Source organism: Corythoichthys intestinalis, chromosome 14, assembly GCF_030265065.1.
Source record: "Corythoichthys intestinalis isolate RoL2023-P3 chromosome 14, ASM3026506v1, whole genome shotgun sequence".
NCBI lineage: Eukaryota > Metazoa > Chordata > Actinopteri > Syngnathiformes > Syngnathidae > Corythoichthys > Corythoichthys intestinalis.
In genome coordinates, this window is record NC_080408.1 from 30,848,369 (window position 1) to 30,875,539 (window position 27,171).

At 39.7% G+C, this 27,171-nt stretch overlaps 1 protein-coding gene across 2 annotated transcripts in view; it reads right to left on the bottom strand.

The window, feature by feature from the left end:
* Positions 1 to 27,171, bottom strand: part of kirrel1b (kirre like nephrin family adhesion molecule 1b) — a 118,947-nt gene that overhangs the window by 40,387 nt on the left and 51,389 nt on the right. For both annotated transcript variants that reach the window (XM_057857318.1, XM_057857320.1), the window contains exon 2: positions 4,637 to 4,786. In XM_057857318.1, coding sequence (XP_057713301.1) covers positions 4,637 to 4,786 — 150 coding nt within the window. The remainder of the gene's footprint in view (positions 1 to 4,636; positions 4,787 to 27,171) is intronic.

The window sequence follows — 27,171 nt, forward strand, 5'->3', positions numbered from 1 at the left end:
ATACGAGTAGAGATTTGTGTATGTCGCCCTCTTGTGGTTGGCTGCAATTACTGGGGTGTTTGCATACCTATAGCAGCCCAGCGTCAGTCAACGTAAACAGTAACGTTAGTTGCTGCTGGCTGTGTGCTGCAGGCTGCACACCTGCACACCAATGGCGGACGGGGGACTTGGGGTCATTTTGCTCGGATTAGTCAATAGATATAATAATAACAACTGGATAGGAAGTCGTCATTTAAATGCATTTGAGCTAGCATCTAGCATCTATATCTATGTGCGTTTGTCCTCGATAATGACGTAGGCGCATCAGATCTGTTCCCCGGAAATAATAAGCCCACATGATAGCGAAAATGACTGAAAAACAGACATCTTTGGACAGCTTTTTTACAGGGAAAAGGCCACCTGCTGTGCCAGAAGAGGAGCCTACGGTATAACCAAGTCGATTCTGCATAATATGTGGCTAAAAGCCAGCAAATGAGGCAACAGAAACAAATGCACTGAGAGCATCATACCTCGTGGTGAACCATATTGTTAAAATCAAGAAACCTTTTACGATTGGAGAAGAACTCATTATACCTGGGATCAAGGATATTTGCCATCAAGTTTTAGGTGAAGCTGTTGTTAAAAAAAGGTTGATTCAGTTTATGGTAATTTAAAATTTTACATTCACTTAATGTTTGTTTTTAGCCGTTACATTATTTCAATATTTACTGTAATTTTTTTTTGTTACTTTTTACGTGCATTATTATGGAGCATTATTAGTCATTATTAAAATCTCTTTTACGGATGGTGGACGAGTGGTTAGGAGGTTCGCCTCGACAGTTTTGAGATTAAGTTAAACTTGCATGTCGTTGTTGACATGTGTTGGAACGGATCAATAGCATTTCCCTTGACTTCAATTCACTTCAAGTGTGGACAACACATATCAAATAGCAATGATACTATTTTTCAACCCTTGAAAAGTACACATTTGTGAAACCATTTCAGAATGGCTGATTCAAAACCTAATCTGCTGTGATATTAAGGATTTTTGCACTGGTAAGGATGACAAGGAAGGTGAGTATTACACATTGTCATGCTATTTAAAAGGACAAATAGCCAGTGGTTTGTGGTGGACCAGGAAAAAAAGCGGGAAGAAGAGGGTGACATTTTGAGCAAACGTACGCACTTTCCTAATTGGTGGAGAAAAGGGCTGCAGGGACAAAGAGTGTGGCTTAAAGCCACTGACGATAGAAGTTGAGTGTTTGTATGCGTGTTGACCTTTGCAGAACACATATCAATTCTCCAAACTTCTTACAAATGATAACTCACATTCAATCATAACTGTATTTGATTCAGTGATTATAGGACTAAAATGATTTAAGAGTATTTAATTTTCTTGATCCTGAACAGCTAGTAGAGGTCAGGTAGTTCCCCTGCCAAATTGTGAGGCCTCCATTCTCAACACCTCACACGTACAGCTATCAAATACGGCTAGTGCGCCGATAAAAGGCGATAAGCTCTCCACAAACGCTCCGAGGCACATTCCCTCCCACCACAATTAATAAACAGCACACATTTTGTCCGCGGGAGACGCTAAAGTGATTATAAAGCCGCCATTAAGCCGCGGCACTTGACATTTAATAACTTTTTATTGAGATTCTGGCGGCGACCGCAGATGCCGCCGCGTTCGCCTCGGACAGTAAAAACCTGGAAAGAGAGAGAGAGCGCGTGCAAGAGGTCTTCCATTCTTCAAGTGTCGCGGCGACGTTTATCACCGCTCGTAAAGACAACGAGAAAAACTCAGCCAGGGCCAAGCGATATAGAGCCGCATCGTCGGTCATTTCCTTTTTTAGTCTAGCGACTAGCATCGTTATCTGAATGAGGGACTCGGATGAACAACTGTGGGAACAACAATGGAATTGCAGTTACTAAAATGTTTAAAACAATCTTTCCCACAGAGCACTATGCGCAAAAAATGGACCAATCGGCGGCGTATATACAGTACTTGGCAGTAGAACAATCAGAGGGTTTTGGATAGCCTCTTACTATGCTAAAATTACAGTATTAGGGAAATGGTTTTGGATTTCCCTGCTTATTTTAACTCTTGACAACGTAGAATTATTAAAATCGGTATGAAATTACCAAAAAGCAATTTTCATCTTTAAATTGGTACCTATAAATTAGGGATTCCCCGTATGGATATATCTGAAAACAATATGGAAATCCTTTTTATTTTTGGTTGTTTTTTTAAGATAATAATGGAGTCTAAATGGAATAGCTGTTACAAATAAGAATTTCTAAACACTTTAAAGTGTTTACTAATGATAATGGAATTTTGAATTAATACAAGAGGTGTTCATGGAATTTTTAATTAGGAAATCTCAATTTTGAAATTTCCATCAAGTGAAACATTTTTGCCTTTAATTTTGAAATCTTTCTGTGCAACCTCTTACTCATTTGGCTATGCCATGTCACATATTTCTTTCAAGAACAACATTTTTAGTCACTTTTTGCATGGCTGTTGAATGGAGATATATTTATAACTGCCTTGCCAGCAATTATTATAAAGAAGTCACTCGAAAAGGAAATAACATACAGTATCAAATAGATCAAATCATAGCATGATTACCAACAATAAATCATTTAAAATATATTATATTAAGCAGTTGTAATCTCATTAACTGGATGGTGAGTGTATATGGATATTAGCAGTAAGATTATATTTTAAAATAATACATTTCTGTAAGTTTTCAAATTATTCATTTATTCATCAATTTTACTTTGTCTAAAGTTAACTAACAATAAAATTTTGCAAGATTTGCTGGATTTGATAAGTGATCATTATGATGGTAAATATAAACTCTTCACCTTATTTTCATGTCATCCTTTTTACTAGTGATCGACTGATCAGGGTTTTTCAGGACCGATACAGATTATTTGTAGTTAGATGGGCCGATAACTCATTTTGGAGCAGATATTCATTTTCAGTGAAAGTTTAAAAATTGGCGCAAAATAATTGAGTAATACATACTAAAGATGTCCCGATCGAGACGTCATTTTCAGAGTATCGGAATCGACAAAAAAATATCGGCCATGCCTTTTTTTAAAATAAATATATATTTTAATTAAATCGTTTTCTAATTGTATTTAACGTTACAGATGATACACTCATCCAGAGTCTTTAGTTTAGGCTTAAGGTAGTGTTATCAAAAATACCCCGATATCGGCGGCAATTAATTAATTAAAAAATGTGTCTCGTTAAAATAGTTAACGCAATTAATGTGTGCGCTGCACAACTCTCTCACTAAGTGTCGCACTCAATCTGTAATGACGCCGTTTTACCTATATGGAGAGATAAAAGTAGAGTAGAGTGAATTTTGGCAGACTTTGGAGCCTTTTTTTAAGTGGCTAAAGCCTTGCAATCCCTCTCCCTATTAATAGAAATATCACGGGAAGCAATGTGGTGAAGCAAGGTGGCAATTGATTGAAGTTATTTCCCAACGCAGAGAAGATATATCAATTGCTAGCACGACGCACAGTCATGGTTCCACTTCCCATCATGCATTTGGGATGGCCACAGTATCATTTACTGAAAGCTCAACAAATACACTAGGTGGCAATATTTAGTCACAATATACAAAGTCACAAGTCTTTCTATCCGTGGATCCCTCTCACAGAAAGAATGTTAATAATGTAAATGCCATCTTGAGGATTTATTATCATGATAAACAAATACAGTACTTATGTACTGTATGTTGAATGTATATTTTCATCCGAGTTTTATTCATTCTTTTCTTAACGCATTGCCAAAATGTATATGATCGGGAAAAATTATCGGGAATGATTGGAATTGAATCGGGAGCAAAAAAAAAAGCAATCGGATCGGGAAATATCGGGATCGGCAGATACTCAAACTAAAACGATCAGGATCGGATCGGGAGCAAAAAGACATGATCGGAACAACCCTAATACAAACACATGAACTTCAATGATATGCCCATGGCATGTTTATTGAATCACACAAATAGAAAATAATAGCTCCAGAAGTGCCTGAATTTCCTACACTTTCTTAAACATCTCTTATAAAGTTGAATGGATAGCATCTCTTATAAAACTGAATAAATAGCTCTCTGAAAAATTGACCTCGTCTAAGTATCCTTGAATAAGATACTAAACCCCACTTGCTCCTGGTGCTGCGTTACCAGTAGGTAGATGAGGATACAGCGGGATGTGCTTTGAGGGCCTTAAAAAAGTGGAAAGGCGAAATCCAAGTGTAACTCCATTTACCATTAGCATTTAACCAATCAGGACAGGGTGAATACTAGTGCAGGAGAGGCGTGTCTGCATCTGAGCTGAAATAACCTAGTTTTAAATTGATTTTTTCGTATCGGCCAGTCAGACAAAAAAAAAAAAAAAGGCCGATCAAATTTACAACTATCGGCGCCGATAATCAGTTGATCTCTACTTTTCACACAAAAACTATAGCACACAACTTAAAGATAAAGTGAAATGTAGTTGAATGCAATTAAATTATGCATCCTTGGCTTACACTTGTAAGATGCTATATCAATCTAAATGATTGATATTAAAGAAAACAAAGCAATAAATAAACTTAACACCAGGATACCTGGTTTCTATTAAATCTAAAATCCTTTACCTCGTAATCCCTCGCCGACACCAAGCGCCAGACCATCTTTGGTCCACTGGACGATGCCGCTGTAGTTGAAGACCACGCAGGAGAGGACCACTCGCTCACCTAAGACCACAGACTGGTCGGCCGGCTCCTGGGAGAAGCGAACGCACCTCACTGCCAAAAAACAGAGACAAAATGCTGCTCTGTGAGTAAATCTGTATTGTAAAGATGTCAATAACAATATTGAGGCATGGACATTTATTCTGTCATAGACTTCATAGTGATATTGACGGGTCACATTCATCAGACACTGCGCCACGCCTTCAAGTAGGGGGTCGTCCTACTCTCCGCTTCAGTCGGTCGCAGTTATATTCCAACACCGGATTTAGGTTGGAAAGGTACAAAAGCTGTACCGCATACAAACAGGAAGGATCGTCTCATGAGTGATTTGTTTGAGGATTCAAAATAATGATTATATCTTTTTGTGCCATGCATGCATATTGAAATGTTGTGAAAAAAATCAATGGGAGAAATTAACCGCTACGGCATTGGCGTCATAATTCGCAATATTTACGAAAAATAAATGCTAAATACCCGTTTCTTTGCTTTTAACATAGAATTCTGTTTTACGTCCATATCTATAAAGAAATCAGGGATTTAACCATTTATTTCCAAAAATTTCTGCGTAAAAAGCTCTTTGTTGTGATAATGCGTCACCACAGAGGCTTAAAGACTAGCAGGACATTTGACATATTTACATAAAATAAATGCTAACTGCGCTTTTTTTGTTTTTGTTTTTTGTTTTGCTTTTAACCAAGAATCGAGACTGTTTTATGTCCATATCTATAAAGAATTCAAGGATTTAAGCATTTATTCACAAGGATTTTCAACGTAAAAAGCTCTTTGTTGTGATAAGGCGTTGCCACAGTGGCTTAATGACTAACAGGACATTTGACATATTTACGTAAAATAAATGCCAACTGCCCTTTTTTGTTGTTGTTTTTTTTTTTTTGCTTTTAACCAAGAATCGAGACTGTTTTACATCCATATCTATAAAGAATTCAGGGATTTAAGCATTCATTCACAAGAATTTTCAAAGTAAAAAGGTCTTTGTTGTCATAAGGCGTCGTCACAGTGGCTTAAAGACTAGCAGGACATTTGACATATTTACGTAAAATAAATGCTAACTGCGCTTTTTTTGTTGTTGTTGCTTTTAACCAAGAATCGAGACTGTTTTACGTCCATATCTATAAAGAATTTAGGGATTTAAGCATTTATTTCCAAAAATTTCAACGTAAACAGCTGTTTGTTGTGATAAGGCAACACCACAGTGGCTTAAAGACTAGCAGGACATTTGACATATTTACGTAAAATAAATGCCAACTGCCCATTTTTTTGTTTGCTTTTAACCAAGAATCGAGACTGTTTTACGTCCATATCTATAAAGAATTCAGGGATTTAAGCGTTTATTCACAAGAATTTTCAACGTAAAAAACTGTTTCCACTCTGTCAGCTTTGACCGAGATAGAACCCCTATTAATCGGCCCCGCACCCAGTGTTCCATCAATTTCATTATGAAGTCTATGATACTGTATATTATGTAATGCCAACATACATCACACAAAATGTTCAGCATCATGTTAACAAACGGATAATTTAATGCTCGTAACTTACTAACTACTGCCATCCCTCCGAGTCTAAAGCGATTGGATGACTTTTGCTGTATTGACACTTGTTAAAATTATCAGACTGTAAAAGATTCAGTAGTAATATGAATGTGACCACTTCCTGTTTCCTGGCATAAAGGCTCTTAAACAACCGAACAGTCTCATTTGCATTCTAGTCTTCCGTTTGTTTTTTTCTCCTTTTCAACGACTTTTCAAGGTCTCTTGGCATATTTTGCTGGTATTTGAGTGTTTGTGTTGTGTGTGTATATATGTGTGTATGCGGGCATTTTTGTTGTTGTTGCAAGAACATCACTGCAGAGTCCCCCCCCCCCCCCCACCCCCAATCACACAGTACAAAGGATTCTGCTTACACGCTTGCATTTCCCCTGGCAAAATAAGCCTTTTGGCTACCACAGCACCCCACTAGAGCGCACAGCGTGTAAAGACTACAAGTGTAGCGTGTGTATGTGTATAAACACACAATCACGCACAGAGACACTCACACACAGTGTCAGGTGTGGAGGCGACAGTTTGCAGCCGTTTGCATCATCAGGTGATATTGTTTCATATTCTCAAAGCAAGTCTTGCACGCTAATTAAGGAAGAGAAGGCACTTTATATACACACAAGCACACACACAATTTCACAATCACACGCATTCCTGACACATTCACCCACACACACATTCCCCAGACAGACACACACAAATACACACTATGACACACGCACAAAGCTGTGAGTAATTCATAGCACAAAGCGAGTCACAAAGTGATTCCACGCCGGCACACATAAGTTTAGGTGTTTGTCTTCCCTCCGGGCGCTTCTGTTCTTGGAACCCTCTTTAAAACAATCCCATTAGCTAATGAAGGCGACGATGGCAGCTAATGAGGCGAGCAGCGAAGTCCCCGTGGCAGCAAGGTGCAAACAGGGGGGAGACGGTGGGAAAGACTAAGACGAGCGTGCAAACGTATGCTTTTAATGTTTGATCACCTTCAGCTGTTATGGACATAAGAAGGAACTCTGGGAATGGACAAAATCAGCCAGTCCACATCAAGCCGCTGGCTTACTGTGTCTTTCCAGGCATAGATGCTTGAGACATTTTTGGGTCTATTAAAAATAAACATACACGTCAAAGTTAATGTTACTGAATGAAACTGGATTTGGAGGCTGAATTTTAAGGGGGAAAAGTGTATAATCACACTTGCTTTGCCAACTTTCACATCCAGGCAATGGCAAATACATTCTTCAAAATCTAGTTTTGTCATTCTATCCAGTTTGCGTGGGTCAAATTTGATAGCAATCAGACACAATATCTGAGATGAGTTCAACTGTGAAGGACCCCTGGAAACTGTCATAATCATTTTTGTTAAATTTCAGGTTTTTTTACATCAAAATGTTATAGGGATATCGACAATCCGATCAAGATTGTCTCTACTCATGATTGGAAATTGGGCCTGACCACAAAATTTTTAGAGGATTATAATTGGGTGAAAAAGATCAGGATTTTTAAAATGTATTTATTTATTTTAATTTTGTATTATAAGGGCTACAAAGCAACATAATAATCCAGATGTAAAAGGATATTGCCAAAATAAACAAAAATTTATGTTTTATACTACACAACATCACTAAACAGGCGGGAAAAAAAGTAGTAAAAAGAAGTAAAACACTGTTAGAAGGCAAACATTGTGGTAGCTTTCATGGGAAGCTAACGCGAAGATAGCATCGTGCAAGAATGATCATTTTTGCAGATGTATCTTATCAGGACTCTGTATTTGTAGATCCTCAAAATCAGGGGACTTGAGTAAAATAAAATATATGATAAGGACATCCCTGAATGTTAATGAATATGGCTTCAGAAGGGCATCTGAAAATGGCCAAATGTACAGTTAGTAGCCTAAAACTGCCAATCTGAGCACAAATGAGTCAATTCCTGTGTGTTTTTATGGTCCAAGAATTCTTGATACTTTTTTTGTAGGTTTATTCATGATAGACATGCCTACCAAATGTCATGTCTTTAGTTGAAACTGGCTTCAGGAAATGTTCAATATTAAAGGTGTGTGAAATTTCTGATTCTTAGATTATTCGCGATTTGGCCGTGGAAGATTCGAGAACCATTCAAAAACATCCTAATTCTGATTATTTAAATATGCCAAGTAAAGCAACTAAAATACAGTCAACGGCTTTCAGGACTCTGTGGGGAGCGGACCAAGAATACACGTCCACAACTCACTTTTCCTTGATACAAAACAGCAACACGAATGGCTGACCTAACCAACCAACTTCTCCGTGAGATCAGACTTGCTCCCAAAAATTTAAGAGCAGAAGTGTGGAATTATTTTGGATTTGACTATAAAATTTTATAGAAAATGGGGGATTTCGAAGAATCTTGGAAGCAATAGAGCCGAGGTACGTCACTATTTCACTGACACGGCAGTCCCGGCTCTCGGCAAGCAGACAAAAGTAGAAATCATCCAGTCGCTGTCGAATGTAGACCAACTCGCTGTTACGTGCAATGCATGAAAACCACACGGGTGCTAACACGGCTGAGCTGCTAAGCGGTGCTGTAAATGAATGGAAAATCGCAAAAGAAGGCGTTTTTGTTGTCACAGGCAACGCAGCTAATATGGTTGTCGCTGCCCACCTGGGTAACTTTAGCCATCTGACATGCTGCGCCCACACTCAGAACCTTGTTTTTTCAACTGCAGGAGTCAATGCTCAGCACAGCACACTTTCATCTGAGCACGTGGATCAACTCCTGTTCATATTTAAGAACATGGAATTTTCTCAGTAGCTAATCACACTTGACCTGTCCTGCATATTGTTGAGGTTAGGATGCAAAAGGACTTGAGGGTTATTTTTTTATATTTTTTTATATTTATTTATTTATTTTTATTTATTTGTACTTCAGGGAAACCCGTTAATGTTTACATGTTAATGTTCACACAACTTAAAAGTAGTAAAGCACGTTATGAGCCATTTGTATTGAAGTAGTTGAAGTAGTAGCCAATATTGTCTTTCATTTATACATTACCTGAGTGAACTTTGGTTGGATAAAAATTAACATATTTCTGCAAAATGTCTGTTACCATGATACTGAAATAGTACAACCTCTAGCAAAAAGTATGGAATCACCAGTCTCGGACGAGCACTTACTCAGACATTTTATTATGTAGAACAAACTCAGATAAAAAGCTTGAAAAAATAATGAATTAGTTCAAAAGTTCGACTCCTTGGCATCAGGAACACTAAAAGAAATGAATAAAAAACAGCATGGTGGTCAGTAACTGTTGCTTCTATAAAGCAAGTCCAGGGAAATAAATATAGAATCACTCTATTCTGAAGAAAAAAATATGGAATCACACCATTATGAGTCGAAAATACTGTCAATTTCCTTTCCTTAATTGGGCCCCTGCCTCAGATTGGATCTGCTCGTTAGTCAGCAGTTAAAAACAGTGCAATTATCACACCTTGGAGGGCTGCTGGACCAAGTGGATTCACAAGAATCATGGCTCCAACAAGAGAGATGTCTCTTGAGACCAAGGAGAGGATAAAAAAACTTCTTGAAGAAGGTAACGCTACACGTATGGTTGCCAAAGATTTGGGCTGTTCACAGTCAGCTGTATCAAAAATATGGACCAAGTACAAACAGCATGGCAAGGTTGTTAAAGTAAAGCGTACGGGTAGTGTAGACTGAGGAAGACATCCAAACGTCATGACAAACAACCAAAGGCCATAAGACTTGAAAACAGAAGATGTACAACAAGACAAATGAAGAAGAAATGGGAGGAAGCTGGATTCAAGGTATTTGATAGAACTGTGTAAAATCGCCTAAAGGAAATGGGATTGTCATACAGGAAAGCTAAAAGGAAACCATCATTGACACTTAAACTGAAAAGAACAAGTCTGCAATGGGCTAAGGAGAGGCAATTATGCACTGTGAATGAATGGATGAAGGTTATTTTCAGTAATGATTCAAGAATCTGCATTGGACAAGGTGATGATGCTGGAACCTTTTTTTGGTGCCGTTCCAGTGAGATTTAACCAAATGACTGCCTGTCGAAAACATCAAAATTTCCTCAGTCCTTGATGATATGGAGCTGCGTGTCAGACAAAGGCACTAGAGAGATGGCTCTGAAGGTTAAATTTTCAATGAATGCACAAGTTTACATTGACAGTTTTTTTAATTCCTTCAATTGAAAATGTGTTTGTCATTTTCTAAGATGACAATGCATCATGCCACAGAGCTAAAACTGTTAAAGCATTCCTTGGAGAAAGACTCATCCAGTGAATGTCTTGGCCTGCAAATAGCCCAGATCTTAACCCCTATTGAAAATCTGGAAATTGAAAAAAATGTGTCCACAGCAAGGCTCTGACCTGCAAGGATGATCTGGCAACTGCAATCAAGGAGAGTAGGCACCAAATTGATGAAGAATACTGTTTGTCACTCATCAATTCCATGCCTCAGAGACTGCAAGCTGTCATAAAAGCCAGAGGTGGTGCAACTAAATACTAGAGATGTGTTTGGATTGTTATTTCTTTGTTTCTCATGATTCCATATATTTTTCCTCAGAATGGAGTGACTCTATATTTATTTCCCTGTACTTGCTCTATAAAAGTAACATCTACTGACCACCGCAATGTTTTTATTCATTTCTTTTAGTGTTTCTGAATGTCAAGGAGTTGCACTTTTGAACTAATTCATTATTTTTTTCAAGCTTTTTATCTGAGGTTGTTCTACATTATAAAATGTCTGAGTGCTTGTCCGAGACTGGTGATTGCATACTTTTTGCTAGGGGTTGTAGCCATTTAAGTCCGAGAGAATTTTTGTACTATTTTTGTAACTAATGTAGGAAACATGAAAAACAGCTAAAAGCACCATCATACAGTAGATGATGTTTGGATCTTCTCACTGTAAGGCAGGAGCACTAACCACTGCGCCACCCAGCTGAAATATGTGTGTCTGTGTGGGGAGGGGGGTGTTGAGCATCACTAACTGATTTATAATCAAATCGTAGCCTCTGAATTGTAAACGCAATCTAATCGTGAGATGCCCCATGATTCCCACCTCTATTTAAAACTATCCAAGAATTACCAATTTCAGCCAAGATGGCGGACTTTTCGAGCATTTATTCACTTTTTTTTCATGTTGCTAAGTAAAATCGGTTCTGAGTAGGGTTTTGTTGAAATTTCATTATCAACAATTAAAGACAATTCTTTGATCTTCTTATTCAAACATTCAAGGTCTAACCATGACGTCCTTTTTAGCTGATTTATGGACATTACAGGGTATGGATGTAGATGTGTGTGCGTGTGATTGTCCTGTCAGCCTGCAGCGGCGGCAGCTCAGATAGTAGACGGGAGAATTGTACCGACAGAGAACAGAGATGTAATTAACCCTACGGGATACACCGCCGCCTTCCTCATCCTATTTCCCGCAACACAGCGCTGCCACACATACTCCCACACTCGTCGGCATTCTCCACCATCAGCATTCCCTAGTGATTTCTTCTCCCGTGTGCTTACGCTCCCTTATTTACAACACCGTCCTCGTTTCTCCTTCCCTACTTTCTTGCCCTGACAACATCCAAATGCTTCGAATAAGGAAGGTTTGGCCTTGGTGGAGGTCTACTGCCCCATCGTTCTAATTTGTTTTCAGTTAGCAGGACTGCAACAAGAAAGAAGACCAACAAAGGAAGAGACCTTTCCAAAGGAAAACAAAACCTTGTGTGTGGGTGTGATTTTAAATATATTTAATTTCAGTATTGCATAAGAGAGCAACCAAGTGGTGTTGTGAATTTTTTTCTGTAGTGAATGTAAGAATGTTCCAGTACTCTGTGAACAAGGCTTTCAACGTTCACGAGAAAATTTCAATTGTCTGTGAGCAAATAATTCTTAAGTGTGGGCGTGGATTTGTGAAGCAGTGATGTTTTGTGTGTGTGTATGTAAGCAATTCAGTTGGCTGAGAGAAATTCCAGAAGTGAAACGTAATTTTTAACAATTTGTGAGTGAATAATTTCATAGTATTTGTGAGTGACAGTGTGTGAGTGAAATATGTGAGTGTTTCTGTAGAGTGCGAGTGAATCGATTTTTAGTAGTTGAGTGACTGAAAAAAAATTCAGTATCTTCCTGTGCATGTGAAAAGACAATTTTTCACTATTTTGTTTAATTATTGCATGTGACATCAAATGTATGTGAAGTTGTCTTACACTGTATGTTGTTCGCAGCCGAGTGTGAAGCAGTTGGGATGAAGATCAGTACCTCCAAGTCAGAGACCATGGTCCTTAGTTGGAAAAGGGCGGCGTGCCCTCTCCGTGTCGGGGATGAGATCCTGCCCCTAAGTGGAGGAGTTCAAGTATCTTGGGGTCTTGTTTACAAGTGCGGGTAGTGGGAGCGGGAGATCGACAGGCGGATCGGTGCAGCGTCTGCAGTGATGCGGACTCTGCACCGGTCCGTAGTAGTGAAGAAGGAGCTGAGCTGAAAGGAGAAGCTCTCAATTTACCAGTCGATCTACGTTCTGACCCTCGCTCATGGTCATGAGCTGTGGGTCCTGACCGAAAGAACAAGATCCCGGATACAAGTGGCCGAAATGAGTTTCCTCCGTAGGGTGTCCGGTAGGAGTGCGAACCTCAGGGCACCTCACGATACGATACGATTCATGATACAAGGCTCACAATAACGATTGTCTCACGATATCACGATACAGCGATTATCGATATATTGGTCAGAAATTTGATACATGATATTCTGCGATACAACAGTTATTTCAAAATAGAAAAAAATACTGTTTAAGTCATTTATTAAACAGTGACACCTTTTTTTGTGCAACATTGCTGTAAAATATAAATCTACTGCAAATTGTGTACCTGCACATATAGACAAAACAAACCACAACCACTGATATCTCTTGGAGAGATCATGATGAATGGCACCCTTAGTAAAGTTTGAAATCTTTAAAAAAAATAATAATAATAACAGTGCTGTAGGTGTCAGTCAGCAGATGAGCTTGGAGTGGGGCAATGATAAAATTGGTGGGTCTTTTCTTCGTATATGACCTTTGTTGCCAAAAGCATTGGTTTGAGCACTTCCACCATCTTCTTCAGCATTTGAGATGTTGGACTCAGCCAGCCACATTCTTCCTCACCCTAAAAACAACAAAATGAAACAAAAAATATTAGCTACTTAATAGAGTTAAAATGCTGATTTTTTTTGTGTGCGTTGGAAGTATTGAGTGAATTAAAAAAAATATGAAATGAATGTATAGAAATTAAAAATGCAATAATTACCTATTTTTAATATACAGGCTACATTAATTATCATGCACATGACCTTATACATCTTGGAAGCTATTCAAACCATTTTTATAGCTTATTGTATCAAAGTGGCAGTAATAACAGTTTGTGTAGTAAACTAGATGGAAAGTGGTTCTCAAATAATATCAAATAAATCAGTAAATTCATGTAGGCTTGTTCGATATTCATTTTCATCCAGTTTAGGGTCCTGGTTTATTTTAGATCATTCAACACCAAATGTCATCAAAATAATACATGTAAATTAAAAAATCAATTACATTGTAAAAATATCTTACCTCAAGTGATAAAAGCGAAGCAGTAAAGAAATCCGGTGTCCACTTCGTCACCAGCTGCCAGTGAACCTTATTTTTGTTAGACAGTTCTTGCATACAGTAAAGTCCTTGTTCACCTTCCTTTCTTGTTGGTCTAAAATCTAAAGTGTGTCCACATGTGTGATTTGTAGCAATATTTTTCTCACTATTTCCTCCATCGTTTTCACGAAGCTTTCTTATTTTTTTCTATCCACTTGGAGCTTCCTCTCTTCTTCTCCAGACAACTTGTGCGCACTTTACCTTCACCGCCACTCTTTAGCGCCGATAGTGGACCGCCAAGGAATTGCTCAACAAACATTGAGCAGTTCACAGCATCCATACGCCATTGTATGGCAAATATGTCAAATAAAAGTATCGATACTTGGCGGGAGCATATCGCTAACTGATCGGGTTGCAAAATATCACGATATATCGCTGTATTGAGATATTGCCACACTCATACTGTCCGGGCTCTACTTTAGAGATAGGGTGAGAAGCTCGGTCATCCGGGAGGGACTCAGTGTCGAGCCACTACTCCTCTGCGTTGACAGGAGCCAGTTGAGGTGGCTCTGGCATGTGATTCGAATGCCTCCTGGACACCTCCCTGGAGAGGTGTTCCGGGCATGTGCCACCGGCGGAAGGCCCCGGGGACTACCCGGAACACGTTGGAGAGACTATGTGTCCTGGCTGGCCTAGGAACGCCTTGGGTTCCCGCCGGAGGAGCTCTGTGAAGTGGCTGGGGAGAGGGATATCTGGGCTTCCCTGCTAAAGCTGCTGCGCCGCCACCCGACCCCAGACTAAGCGGTAGATGATGAATGGATGGATCTTGTTTATTGTGAAATCAGAATGTGGTTATGTTTACTGAGTCAGTTGTGTAAAGCTCATAGAAAATATTCATTTGCATTTGTGTGACTAACCAACTGCCGAGCTCAAATATGTTGTCATTTCCTTCTTTTATTGTGACGCCTGTGTCACTGTTGCTGAAGAGACGCCACAATGCAGCTCATTGACATGAGCGAGATGACTTGGCGATGTGTTTTCGCCCACACAAAAAGAGTGAGTGTACACTAATGATGGAAACGAGCTTTCTTGTCGGCAAACTGTAGACACATTGAGAAGAGAGTGTATAACTGATGTGTATCCTCCCTAATGGTATTACAGTGATTTTATCATTTGACCTGATGTGATTTGTTTGTGTTGGATCCAAAGAACAGTTGCGGACAGGTTGTGTCAGCAGCCTTTATAAAACTCCACAAAAACAAACAATTGTTGTTGATCATCTTCACAATCTCTTATTGAGGTGCGTTTTTTTTGGGCTCCATTTCATATTGGACTTTGTGCTCCCTTAGTTGTACTTTGTTAGTGTTGCGTACTTTTTGGCGTGCTCTCGTTGTTGTACTTTGTTATATTCGTGTATTTCGTGGCATACTCCCTTTGTTGAACTTTGTGATACTCGCATAGGTTTGGCGTGCTCACTTGGTTGTACTTTTTACTAAATACAAACCTGTTCGATATTTCTGGTCTGAGTCTGTGATTGAGATCCACATGAACGGCTTGCCGTTCATCACACCTTGGAATGTAATGCAAAATGCACTTATGGTAGAAGGCATCTGAGGGTTACAAATATATTCTATAACATTAGAAAATCGGCATTTTACCTGCTCTACTTGGAAAACGTCAGCATTTTTCGACCTCGAGAAATTCCAATAAAATCATATTACGATGCAAAAAATACGTATGCGTGTGTAAAAGTCTTGTGAGTCATGTTTATCCGTTCTTGCATGACACGTATGCAGACTCATCGCTGGAGTCGAGCCGGTGTTGAGGCTCACACTCGCCAGGGAGAAAGCAAACACACCAGCATGCATGAACAGGAATTGGGCCAGCTGAGCGAGTCTACCATCACCCGGATGAATGCATGCAGACTGCTGGTTTTATTGTCGACTACACTGAAATCACCTCGATTCCTGATTTGGATGTCATTCGAGGTTGCTCAACTAAGATCAAGGGTTCTCTACTACTTGTGATTCCTCAAACTGTTTCTTCTTTGTCAGAGCATGAATACACCCAAGTTTTAAAAGGTGACCTTCCATATGTTTTTTTGTAACATTTTATCAGGTGAACATCCTTTTTCAAGCAATTAGTTGGCCCTTTTTGCTCGCCTGTGCAACAGATGGATTTAATATCCAAATAAAAATTTCATTAATATGTGACTGACTTGATTTAATTTGAATACTAAATGGGCTAGTACTTTCATCATAAGGCCTCACGATGTCACCAATTTAAAATTTGCTCATTTTCAGAGCAGTTTGACTTGCAAAAGCAATCAAATAAAGAAATCAAATAGGAAATGACTAACTTTAATATGGTCACATACTCATTTTCAACTTTGAAAACATTGAAATTGGATGCCAGACCTTTAAAACACCCATTCTATGGTTTTTCACCTTATTCTAAGGGAACCTTGGATTTAAAGACTTGTAGGCTCTAATATGCCACAATTGTTCTCTTTTACTAAAATGTTATTAGAAAAATATAAAATATTGCCATTGATTTAAAAATCTATACTATTTAGTATATATTTTGGCCAACAGAGGGCATCATGTTTTTATACCTGCAAGGACGATCCCGGTGATGATGTACATTGTCACTGTCACTCATTCTATGCGGCGAGACGTCCAACACATGCGGTCATCGGTTAAAAGCGGCAGGTACTTACTATTTGTGTTTTTATTGAGTCTTTTATTACCTTTTCATTGCCTCAAAATACGTTTTGCAGGTGTTTCCCTCTCATACTTTCAAGCATTGTGTTTTCTTGTGGTAGCTTTAAAGAGCATACGACAGGAGAAAAAAAAGTCTTAAATAGCATTATTATGTGAATTAGAATCATATTTTGAGACGATTCGACTATATACAACAATTTAGCAAAGCGCAGATGACGAGAAATTAGTCTTTTAATCTGCCAGTAAGCCACGTCTACCATTATAGGGCTCTAGCGTCCCCAACAGGTGGATGACGTCAGCGGGAGACTGGGCTCATTGGTTTTACTATTCAGCCCATTGAGGGGAAATTATTGAGAACGAGGAAAACGCGATGAAGAGAGCCACAAAATGTCATTGTTTCAGTCTCTCTACTCCAATATTTTTACAGGATATTCTTTTTATCCAAGTATTTTTCCCCAATAGCTAAATAAATGGCTTGAGAAGGACCAGTCAGCCCGTCGAGGGGGAACTATTCACACCGAGGAAAACGCGCCGAAGAGAGCTGCAAAATGTCATTGTTTCTGTCTCTTAACTTCAATATTTTTACAGGATATTCTTTTTATCCAAGTATTTTCCCCAATTGCTAAATAAATGGGATGGTCATGACAAATAACAGTCTTGTGCTAAATGTAAAATGAAATAATAAAAATGCACTTATTCAGGACGACATGGCAAAATTACTCCATAATGGTCAAAACTGTCGACTTTACCTTTACTGTCACACCTCCCGAACGATATTTTATGACACCTAAATCGGACATATGTCATTTCCCTTCCCCGGCTTCGGAGAATGTAAACAAACCAAGAGGCGTGACAGCTAGCTGACATGCTAACCCGAACTGAGTGATGTTTCAAAGTCTTCGGAGTGGAAAATCAAACATAACTAGCCCGGATGTTTTGACATGACGACTGGTTTGTCGACTGTCTTCGCCGGAGAGCAATTTACAGCTCGTTCCCCGGAGGAGGGCGACTACAGTTATTGTGCAGCTAACGTGCAGCTAATGTGCATGAGGAGAGCTTTTTAAATGCCTATCAATGATCAAACGTAAGTAGTCCTTAATTTAAAGAAAGTTTCTAGTGTTCACTTTGTAATCCCTGTATTCGCGGCTATTTTTAACTCAAAGTTTAATTTCTGATCGGTCGGAAAATTTGACAGAACACCGGGCACATGAGCACAATAAGCCGAATATAGTGCTCTCCCGGCGGGGGGATGTGCGACAAGCCGCCGGTGTTGTGCCAAAAAATAGCCGCCCGCATGCATGTCAGCCACAAAATGCAAGCCACCTACATAATAAAATGATCCCAGTATTTCACATAATACAAAACATAATGTTTGCTCACTTCCTCGTAAGTCCAAAGGTCCCACAGTAGTAGGGCTTGTTTTGGCCAATATCCACGGTGAATGGGAACCTTTTGAAACTCTAAAAAGGCGCACACGCCTCTCCCTCATACAGCAAGATTTTTCTGCAGCCGTTTGGCTGGCGTGATGCGAAAAATAAACGTATTAATCCGCAAAATCAGCTGAATCCTTAGTCCTCATACACAACAGTACGGCTGTATAGTGAGCGGGACGCCTTCATCCGTCCACGTCACAGCGCTCTCCTCCTCAATGCGAGACCGAAGCCAGAAGTCACTCATTTTCATGGCGCGGGATTAAAAAAACGAAATAAATATAGCGATCGCTTCTACACACGTCCAAGCGGTCCATATCATTCAGGAGCATAAAATACCACGTGTATTATGAAATAAACATGCTTTTTCGTGTCACATGCAGTAGATTGCTGATCTGTTGACCACATTAGTCACGTAGCATATTTAAACCACCCTTATTTGATATTACTACTTTTAAGTATTTTCCTAAGGCATAGGCTTTAGCACAGGGGTGGGCAAACTGTTCCACAAAGGGCCGCGGTGGGTGCGGGTTTTTGTTCATACCCATCATGAGGACAGCCTTTCACCAATCTGGTTTCTTACAAGTGCAATCAGTTGATTGCAGTCAGGTGCTTCTTGTTTCCACTGAGACCTCATGGTTAAACTGTCTGTGCTGAATCAGTTGGAACAAAGACCAGGACCCACTGTGGCCCTCGAGGACCGGTTTGCCCACCCCTGCTTTAGCATGTTCTGTCTGTATGCATCTAAACAAAACAAGCTGAAAGTGCCCCGTAGTACTTTGGGTGTCAAATTCGCCTCTTGTAGGACGTTTCGCAGGTGTAGCACATTTTGGAACACTGTTTTTCTGCCCACTCTCGTCTCGTCTCATCCTGTCTTTCCTGTTCATTTTGCGTTTGCTGCTCGTTTTGTGAAATATCGACAGTGCTGTCATGCTCATTAATGTTCCTCTCGGGTTCAAATTGAAAGGATTGAACAGATGAAATTTTTATGTCGCTAGAGTCATACTCCGGAAGCCCGGCAGCATAACCATGTGACATCACCGCCCTGCGACGTCAACAACAATGGCGACCTACTAGTTAAATTTTACAAATCGTATCAAAACAAAAACATCAAAAGGGGTTTCAATATCAGATTATTTTAACTTATAATTATGTTTATCGTTTAAGAACTACAAGTCTTTCTATCCGTGGATCCCTTTAACCTACATCGTATTCAGCATTGTTGACAAAGAGGAACCCTTTAGAAGCAGAAAAAACACAAGGAAAATGTTCCAGAAATTTTGTTGTCTGTCTTTTACACCAAACACAGAGGTTAAAACATGCCTTTTTATTTACTTATCTATTTTTTTAACTTCCGTAGGTTTTTCTACATCACAAAGACTGAGCTCTGATGTCCAACTTCAAGCTCCCGCTTTCCTTCCCCTCTACCCCTTACTGTCCACCCACATGTTCAATTTTGGCCGCAGTTGCTTTCTTCCAATTGGTTCAATCTTCTTTTTCCATGTCTCTTCTTCGTGGGTCAATGATGGTTGGCAAACCAACCAAATGGTGTGTTACCACCTCCTCCAATTGCTGAACATTGAATGAGTACAGCTGTAGCAGAGGACAGTATGCCAGGCCAATGTTAATGCTAACACATGCGATAAGCTAAAAACTAAGGTGTTGTGTCTGTACGTTATAGAGCAAGAAAGCTATTCTTTTCTAAATCAATTTGACCCTAAACTACTTTAAATTTAGCAGCTATCAACCATCCAATCACAACAAAGTAGCACACATGCTGACCCTATCACAATTCTCAAAGGGTAACCTCTTTTGTTCCATTTTCCCCACAAGAACACTATTGATTTTGAAGTAAATTTGATCCAAGACGCGCTGACGGATCATAAATGTCATTGCGGGAACAGACGCACAAGTTTTATCAATGCACACAAACACACACGCATATGTAACACTTATATCCAGACAAACCGTGGGCCTACATACAACAATCTGAAGGACATTTCCCAAGTGTGCATTACTACATAGACGCTCACGTGCAAAGATTCATAGGCATAGACAGACACATGCACATGCACATAGGGCCCACACTACACTCAAATGTGGAAAATACAACAACATATGTATTGAACATAAAGACAGACACATACAAAGACACGCGCACACAGTCTCTGTTGTTGTTTGTTCCTTTCCCAGCGTCCCCTCGCTGCCTCTTTCATTTCCCTTCCGGCAGCGTGGCGCCAATCACTGAGGAGACGAAGAGCAAACTGAGCGCTTACTGCAAATCAGACACTCTCACAACAAAAACCTCAACCGGGGCATTTGTCAAACACACCTGCACACACATTCAGAAAAAAACATGAATCAAGTCCACTCAACACAATAAACACATACACACAGGCAAACCTGTATATTTTACCTGTACATAGGCATGTACATTTTTAAAGAAGACACACATAAATTAACACCTTTATTCAGTGGTTTGGGGGTAGGAAACAAAATTATGGAAGCAAAAATACCTGTATCATGCAATGTTCTTTCACAAATCAGCCAAAAGACAGGATGGAATTTTCATCAAAGATCGACAAAAAAGACCAAACCATTTCGGTGCCAACCTTCAAAGTTTGAATAATTTTCTGAATAGTGTGAAAAGATGGTCACAGGACACGGGAGAAAGGCCTACCATCTGACTAAAATTGAAGTATTTGCTGAATTGTGTCCAGATTCCAATGGATTTTGAAACGACAGGGTTGACAAAAATGTGTTTGTTAGTACACTGATATGGTGCCGTGATAATACTGTTTAAGGAATCGGTGATATGGATTGACATGAGTAGAGCTTCCATTGTTGCCCAAATAGGGACATTTTTCTCATGAAATTATGTTACCCAGTATGCCAATTTGAGATACTGTATATAATGTCCAAAGATAGTTCTGAAGGTTTGGGTGACCCAGTCCAACTTCAGATTTGGGCCTTTTCAAATAAATTCTCAGTCAATGAATTGAACAGATCCATATAAATGGAAATGCTTATCAAGTTTAGCAAATAGCTATTTTGCAAGCCAGATAAGTATTTCCACAAATAAATACAGAAATCTAGGTAGCACTGTCATCTTAAGGACATTAATGTGACCTGCTGGAGAAATTGAATGGCATGACCACCTTTCCAAATTGTTCTTTATGTGCTCCCATAAGCCCCTTTCACGTATACGTACCTGAACACAGTTAAAATCCCGGGATTTAAACGGGTAGCCCTTGTGTGTGAAAGCAATTTCCCGGGTGGACTGACACGGAAATTACGCGGACATTTAACGGGTCGTGTCTTACTATTATGTCCGGGACTTTCCCAGGACAAAGCCTTTGTGAAAGTATGCGTTTATTTCCCGGGTCACACCACTATTGCTGATGACCTAAATATCATGGCGGGCCGATCATCATTTCCCTCTTTTTTCGAAGTAAGACGAAAAGCGGTAAACAAACACCACAATTATCAACATGGCAAAGTGGAAATGGCAAAATTAAACTAAAAACATAACTAAATTAAATCGCTACTGGATCGTAGAGCCGAGGAAGAGAGTCCATGCGTGTGTTTATTAAATACAAACAAAAATACACGCGAACGCGGAAAAGGGGGACTAACACAATGGGTGTGTGACAGTAGGTCGGCGGGATCAATAATACAAACCTGAGTGGTAGGCAGAGAGTCGATAAGACAACAAAAATAATATAGTCAAATACCAGCACAATGTAAGGAATTTCAAAACAAAGGAAACAGACGAAAAAGCTAGCAAATGCACAAAATTCGAAAGTACAAGGTGCTGAATGGCGCCCAGCAAGTTAATATCTCGGCATCCTTCTCTTGGATCGTCTGTGTTTCAATACAGTCTTAATTAGGGATGGGAATTGAAACGATTTTTACGATTCCGATCCCATTATCGATATTGCTCAACGATTTCATTCATTATCGATTCTATTATCGATTCTAATTTGGGGGAAAAGAAGAACAAACGTTTTGATTGGCATCGAGTTTGTTTAATCAGAAGTCACAACCTTACAAACTCACAACAAGGTCAAATGAGGCCCAAAGTCTCAATGTTAACTGTGGAAATAAGTGGCAAATACACAAGAATGTGTAACATTTTACTGAAACATTTTTCTAATAGAAATTAAAAAAAATTAAAAATTATATATTGGCAATTAGGTCATTGTTCTGCCTTTGGCAATATGTGTTAAAGTGTATTATTTACCATTGTATTGAAATGCATGGCTTTTAGTTTTTAGTGTGCTTTCACGCTCAAGTGGGGGCGCCCTTGGGCTTCTTCACGCGAAGAAGAGTGCGCTTACGCGTGAAGAAGTGCAGCTTCAAAGCATCCAAGCGAGTGAGCGAGTTAGTGAGAGGGAAACACTGCTACAAGCCTACGTTCTTTGCTAATGTTTGTAAAATATGTACAGAGGCAACGCCTGTATGTATTATCTTTTGTGTTGTTGTTGTTGTGTGTTTCCACTCGCGGACACTTAAATCCAGTAGTGTAGTGTTTTGAAAGATGTGCTAATGCTAGTGAACGCATGCTAACTGTTTGTGTTATTACTCTATTAGCAGCTAATCATCGCTCATTTACGTTGATGCAAACCTGTTTGTTACTGGGAACGAAATTGATTTGTTTCATTTCTATTTTTAGTTTCACTCTTCAAGTGATGGTGTAATAACGACTGCTGAATAAAGTCAGCATATTATACCAACGTCTTCTGCAACGTCATTTGGGAGTTTAGCTAGCTGTATAGCCAGGACAGCCTTAACATCTCGGTGAGGACAGTACAGTTGTATTCCCTCCCGATGCAGTTATATCCACCTTGCAATGACTGCAAGTCGCTTTGTTGCAATTTTTCCTCGCGAAGTGAAGACACACTTTCGAGCGTTTGCACCTACGTGCTGTATTGTTATGTTTATGGCTGCAATGCTCGTGCTAAACCATCGTAACCTTCCATTTTCACCCTCTTTCCTGGTGAAGTGTAGCCAAACGTTGGAGCGAGTGGTTCTTGGCGCCATGCTAGTTTGATGCGTCTGGACAACAAGACACGTCACGTTACGTGACGACGCAATAGTCTTTAGGAATCGTTAAAGGGATCGTTAAGGCTTTTTCATTGTGATGTCGAAGCCTCGAAACACTAGGAACCGGTTCGGAATTGGAATCAGATTTCGATTCCCATCCCTAGTCTTGATGAGCTTGAATTGGCTCTGTAACAAAACACGATCTGACCAAAAGAATATGACAGCCGATGCCCACCAAAAATGACGTAATGTTCGGGTTTTAAAATCACGCCAGTAGCCCTCCCCGCACAGCGGATGCCGAGTCGACAACACGGGATAAGTCTGTGAAAGTGTCGAACCCGCGTCATTCCCGGGATATCTCTCCATCTATGAAAGCAATTACACGAGAAAAATCCCAAGTCACTTTACACGGGAATTTACCGGGATATGTGTGTGAAAGGGGCAATAGAAATTCAAACACTCTTTCAGGTCAACTTAAGCCAGAGGTTCATTGTTTTCAACTTGTGAAAAAATAAACAACAACTCAAGTGTAGGAGTCCTTTGTGGATATTCTTGTAGTTGGATTGGCATGACTCCCAGACGACATGAAGCTCAGCAAATGACAGTGGCAGACCGCCGCATTACAGTTGATGAGTCACTCTAAGAGTATGCTCTGCTGATCAAATTATTGATGAAAGAAAATAAAAATCATTAATGGTGCGAAAAAAAAAAAAGACTCCGCCAGTATCATTTGTTGAACTTGCCGAGTCTTCTATTCACTGTAAGAGATTGATGGACATCCTGCTCCTTCTTCATGTCTCGCTACCTTCAATCTACTCAATCCATTCATGCATCGTTCTTTTTACTCGCGCACTGTTTTCAAATTGTGCCAAAAGCCTTCTGTGAATATCAGCCCCTACTACACCTTCTGACAAGAAAAACTGGCTCATTTCGAGGTGCCTTTTTACTGATGCATTGTCCTACAGGAACAGCCGAATGTTCATTTTCATTGACTGGAAACATTTTGAAACAACAACAAAAAATAGAACAAGTAGATCATAATCACATGACACAGAAGTCGGCGCGTGCAATAAAAATGCCCATGTGCTGTACTACACATGTACACGCATCCGTGTGCACACGCACACAGGGTAGAAACAAATGGGACACGTATATGCAAACCACACATACACACACAGATAACACTGCACGCATTCCCTGCAGCCTCAGTAAATGACTAGTGCTTTCTTACATTTCATTCCATCTCTTATTTCACTTTTATTTCGTTTTACGATGCCCTCAATTATTCATCTTCCCTCTTTCTTTCTCGTCCGATTTCTTTCCATCTGGTGGCGCTGATGTTTAATTCACTTCTTCATCTTCTCCCTCTTCTTCATCATCTGCTACTGCTGCTCATTCTTAATTGCTTTTTAACAGCGCTAAGTGCACACACGTGCACGCGCACACACGCCCCCCCACCCCCCAACCTTGCCTCTCCTTTGTCGTTAGAGCACACCATACACGTTTGATAACATTAGCATCAGCCAATGAGCCAAAGCGTGTGTGTGTTTGTCTTTTTGGTGCATGTGAAAGCCATTGAGCGGCTGGAGGCCGTAAATGTTGAGCGGTCGATAAAAACAAGACCGAGCGAGTAGAGTATGGGTGTCAAACCAATGGCCCAGGGGCCAGACCAACCTCGCTACATCATTTTGTGTAGCCAAGGAAAGCAAATCATGTGCATTGACTATTTTATTTATTGCTAAAATACCAAAATTTTAGATTGCTGTCAAGAGACATTGAGATATTGCAATTCCTTTGGGGGGTAGAAATTAGGGTTGTTCCGATTATGTTTTTTTGCTCCCGATCCGATCCTGATCGTTTTAGTTTGAGTATCTGCCGATCCCGATATTTCCCGATTCGATTTCTTTTTTTTTTTTTTGCTCCCGATTGAATTCCAATCATTCCCGATGATTTTTCCCGATCATATACATTTTGGCAACGCATTAAGAAAAAAATGAATAAAACTCGGGCGAATATATACATTCAACATACAGTACATAAATACTGTATTTGTTTATTATGACAATAAATCCTCAAGATGGCATTTACATTAACATTCTTTCTGTGAGAGGGATCCACGGATAGAAAGACTTGTGATTTTGTATATTGTGAATAAATATTGCCATCTAGTGTATTTGTTGAGCTTTCAGTAAATGATACTCTAGCCATGCCCAATGAATGATGGGAAGTGGAACCATGACTATGCGTAGTGCTATATTTTATATATATGCTATTGATATATTTTCTCTGCGTTGGGAAATAACATAAGGTGTTAAGAAAAAGATCAATTGCTACCTTGCTTCCCCACATTGCTCCCCATGATATTTCTAATCGTGGGAAGAGGGATTGTAAGGCTTTAGCCAATTAAAAAAAGGCTCAAAGGCTGCCATGATTCACTCTACTCATTTTACGCTGCCTTTTATCTCTCTATATAGGTAAAGCGGCGTCATTACAGATTGAGTGCGACAAAGCGTGAGTGAATCGTTAAATATTTTAACGTGATACATTTTTTAAAAAATTAATTACCGCCGTTATCGGGATAAATTTGATAACCCTACCTTTAGCCTAAACTAAAGACTGTGGATGAGTGTAACATATTATGTCTGTAACGTTTAATACAATTAGAAAACGATTTAATTAAAAAATATATATATATTAAAAAAAGGCATGGCCGATATTTTTTTTGCCGATTCCGATCCTTTGAAAATGACGTGATCGGACATCTCTAGTAGAAATTCCACAATACATTTTTACTGCCTTCTGATTTTACTACCAGGTATCGTTCAATTTGATGTGCACTGTATATATAACAATTTAATGGCCCTCCGAGGGAAACATGTGGCCTGTGATTTTTTTTCTTTTGTTGACACCTTGGGCATAGAGTAGAGGGACAAGTATGTGTGTGTGCGTCCAACGGACATGTATGATGTCTTGCTTAGACAGGATTGTAGTTAGTCCCACAAACTCTCTAGTCATACATGAGAGCCCCACCACCACCGCTTCACAGAAGAAATGAGTACAAAAAATCTGCATAGTCAAAATCTAGAGCACTCTTATTGTGTCATGTTGAACGCCTCCATTTTCAAACTATCCAATTTACAAACCACAGTACTCCAAACAAGACAGATACCGAAAGACATACTGTGACTTGGAGTACTCCACTGTCTCCACACAGTCCAAAAAGAAATGCTCAGTGACGATAGAGGCATCATATAACAAAATACGACAGCTCCTATCACCACTTATTTGTGATGACGCCACCACCTTGAAAGGACAGAAAACTAAACACGAGGACCAGAAATAATCCACAAAGTGGACGCCAGCAGGAGACAGGACAATAAGGGCTGCCAACCATTTAAAGAGGAAAAGCAGCATTGATTAAAGTGGAATGTGTGCGTCAGTGCTGCTTACTTTGCGTGCGCATGTGTGTGTGTGTATTCCCAGACAATACGCCCACCCCCCACTCCCCCCATCATTAGCTGCATCCACCGAGCGCGACCTGGGCCCGCCGTGCAAGCAGATGAGTCATTATCCAAATAAGCGGCGCGCTCAGTCAGCAGCGACCGCCGCGCCGTTACTTCCTCTTCAATAAGAATCGGCGATGTGAGCGCTTCGCTCAGGCGGAACCTCATGATCAGATTCCAGTGGAGGGGGAATAAATGAGAGTGAGAGAGGAAAAAAAGCTTGGAGAACAAAATTTGGAAGAAATGGAAGACGCAGATGAGAAACAGAGGTAGAAGAATTGGACGGATGTCAAGTTACAAGTGGGACTTTTGGCAATAATACACAATTCAATCATAAAATTTGGATGTGTGGCTTCTCTCACAAGTAGAAAATTACAATTGGGATTATTGAAAGTTGATTCATTTTTGTACACAGGGTTCTTACACCATTTAAAAAGTGAAATTTAACGCTTTTTAAGAAATTTTTAAGACCTTAAAAATATAGACAAGTTTCCGAGGTACTTCCGTTTTACTTCCGCATTTCTGCTCGCAACTTCCGTTTTACAATTTCTCCATCCAAAACAACAGTGGAGTTGGAGTATCATTACT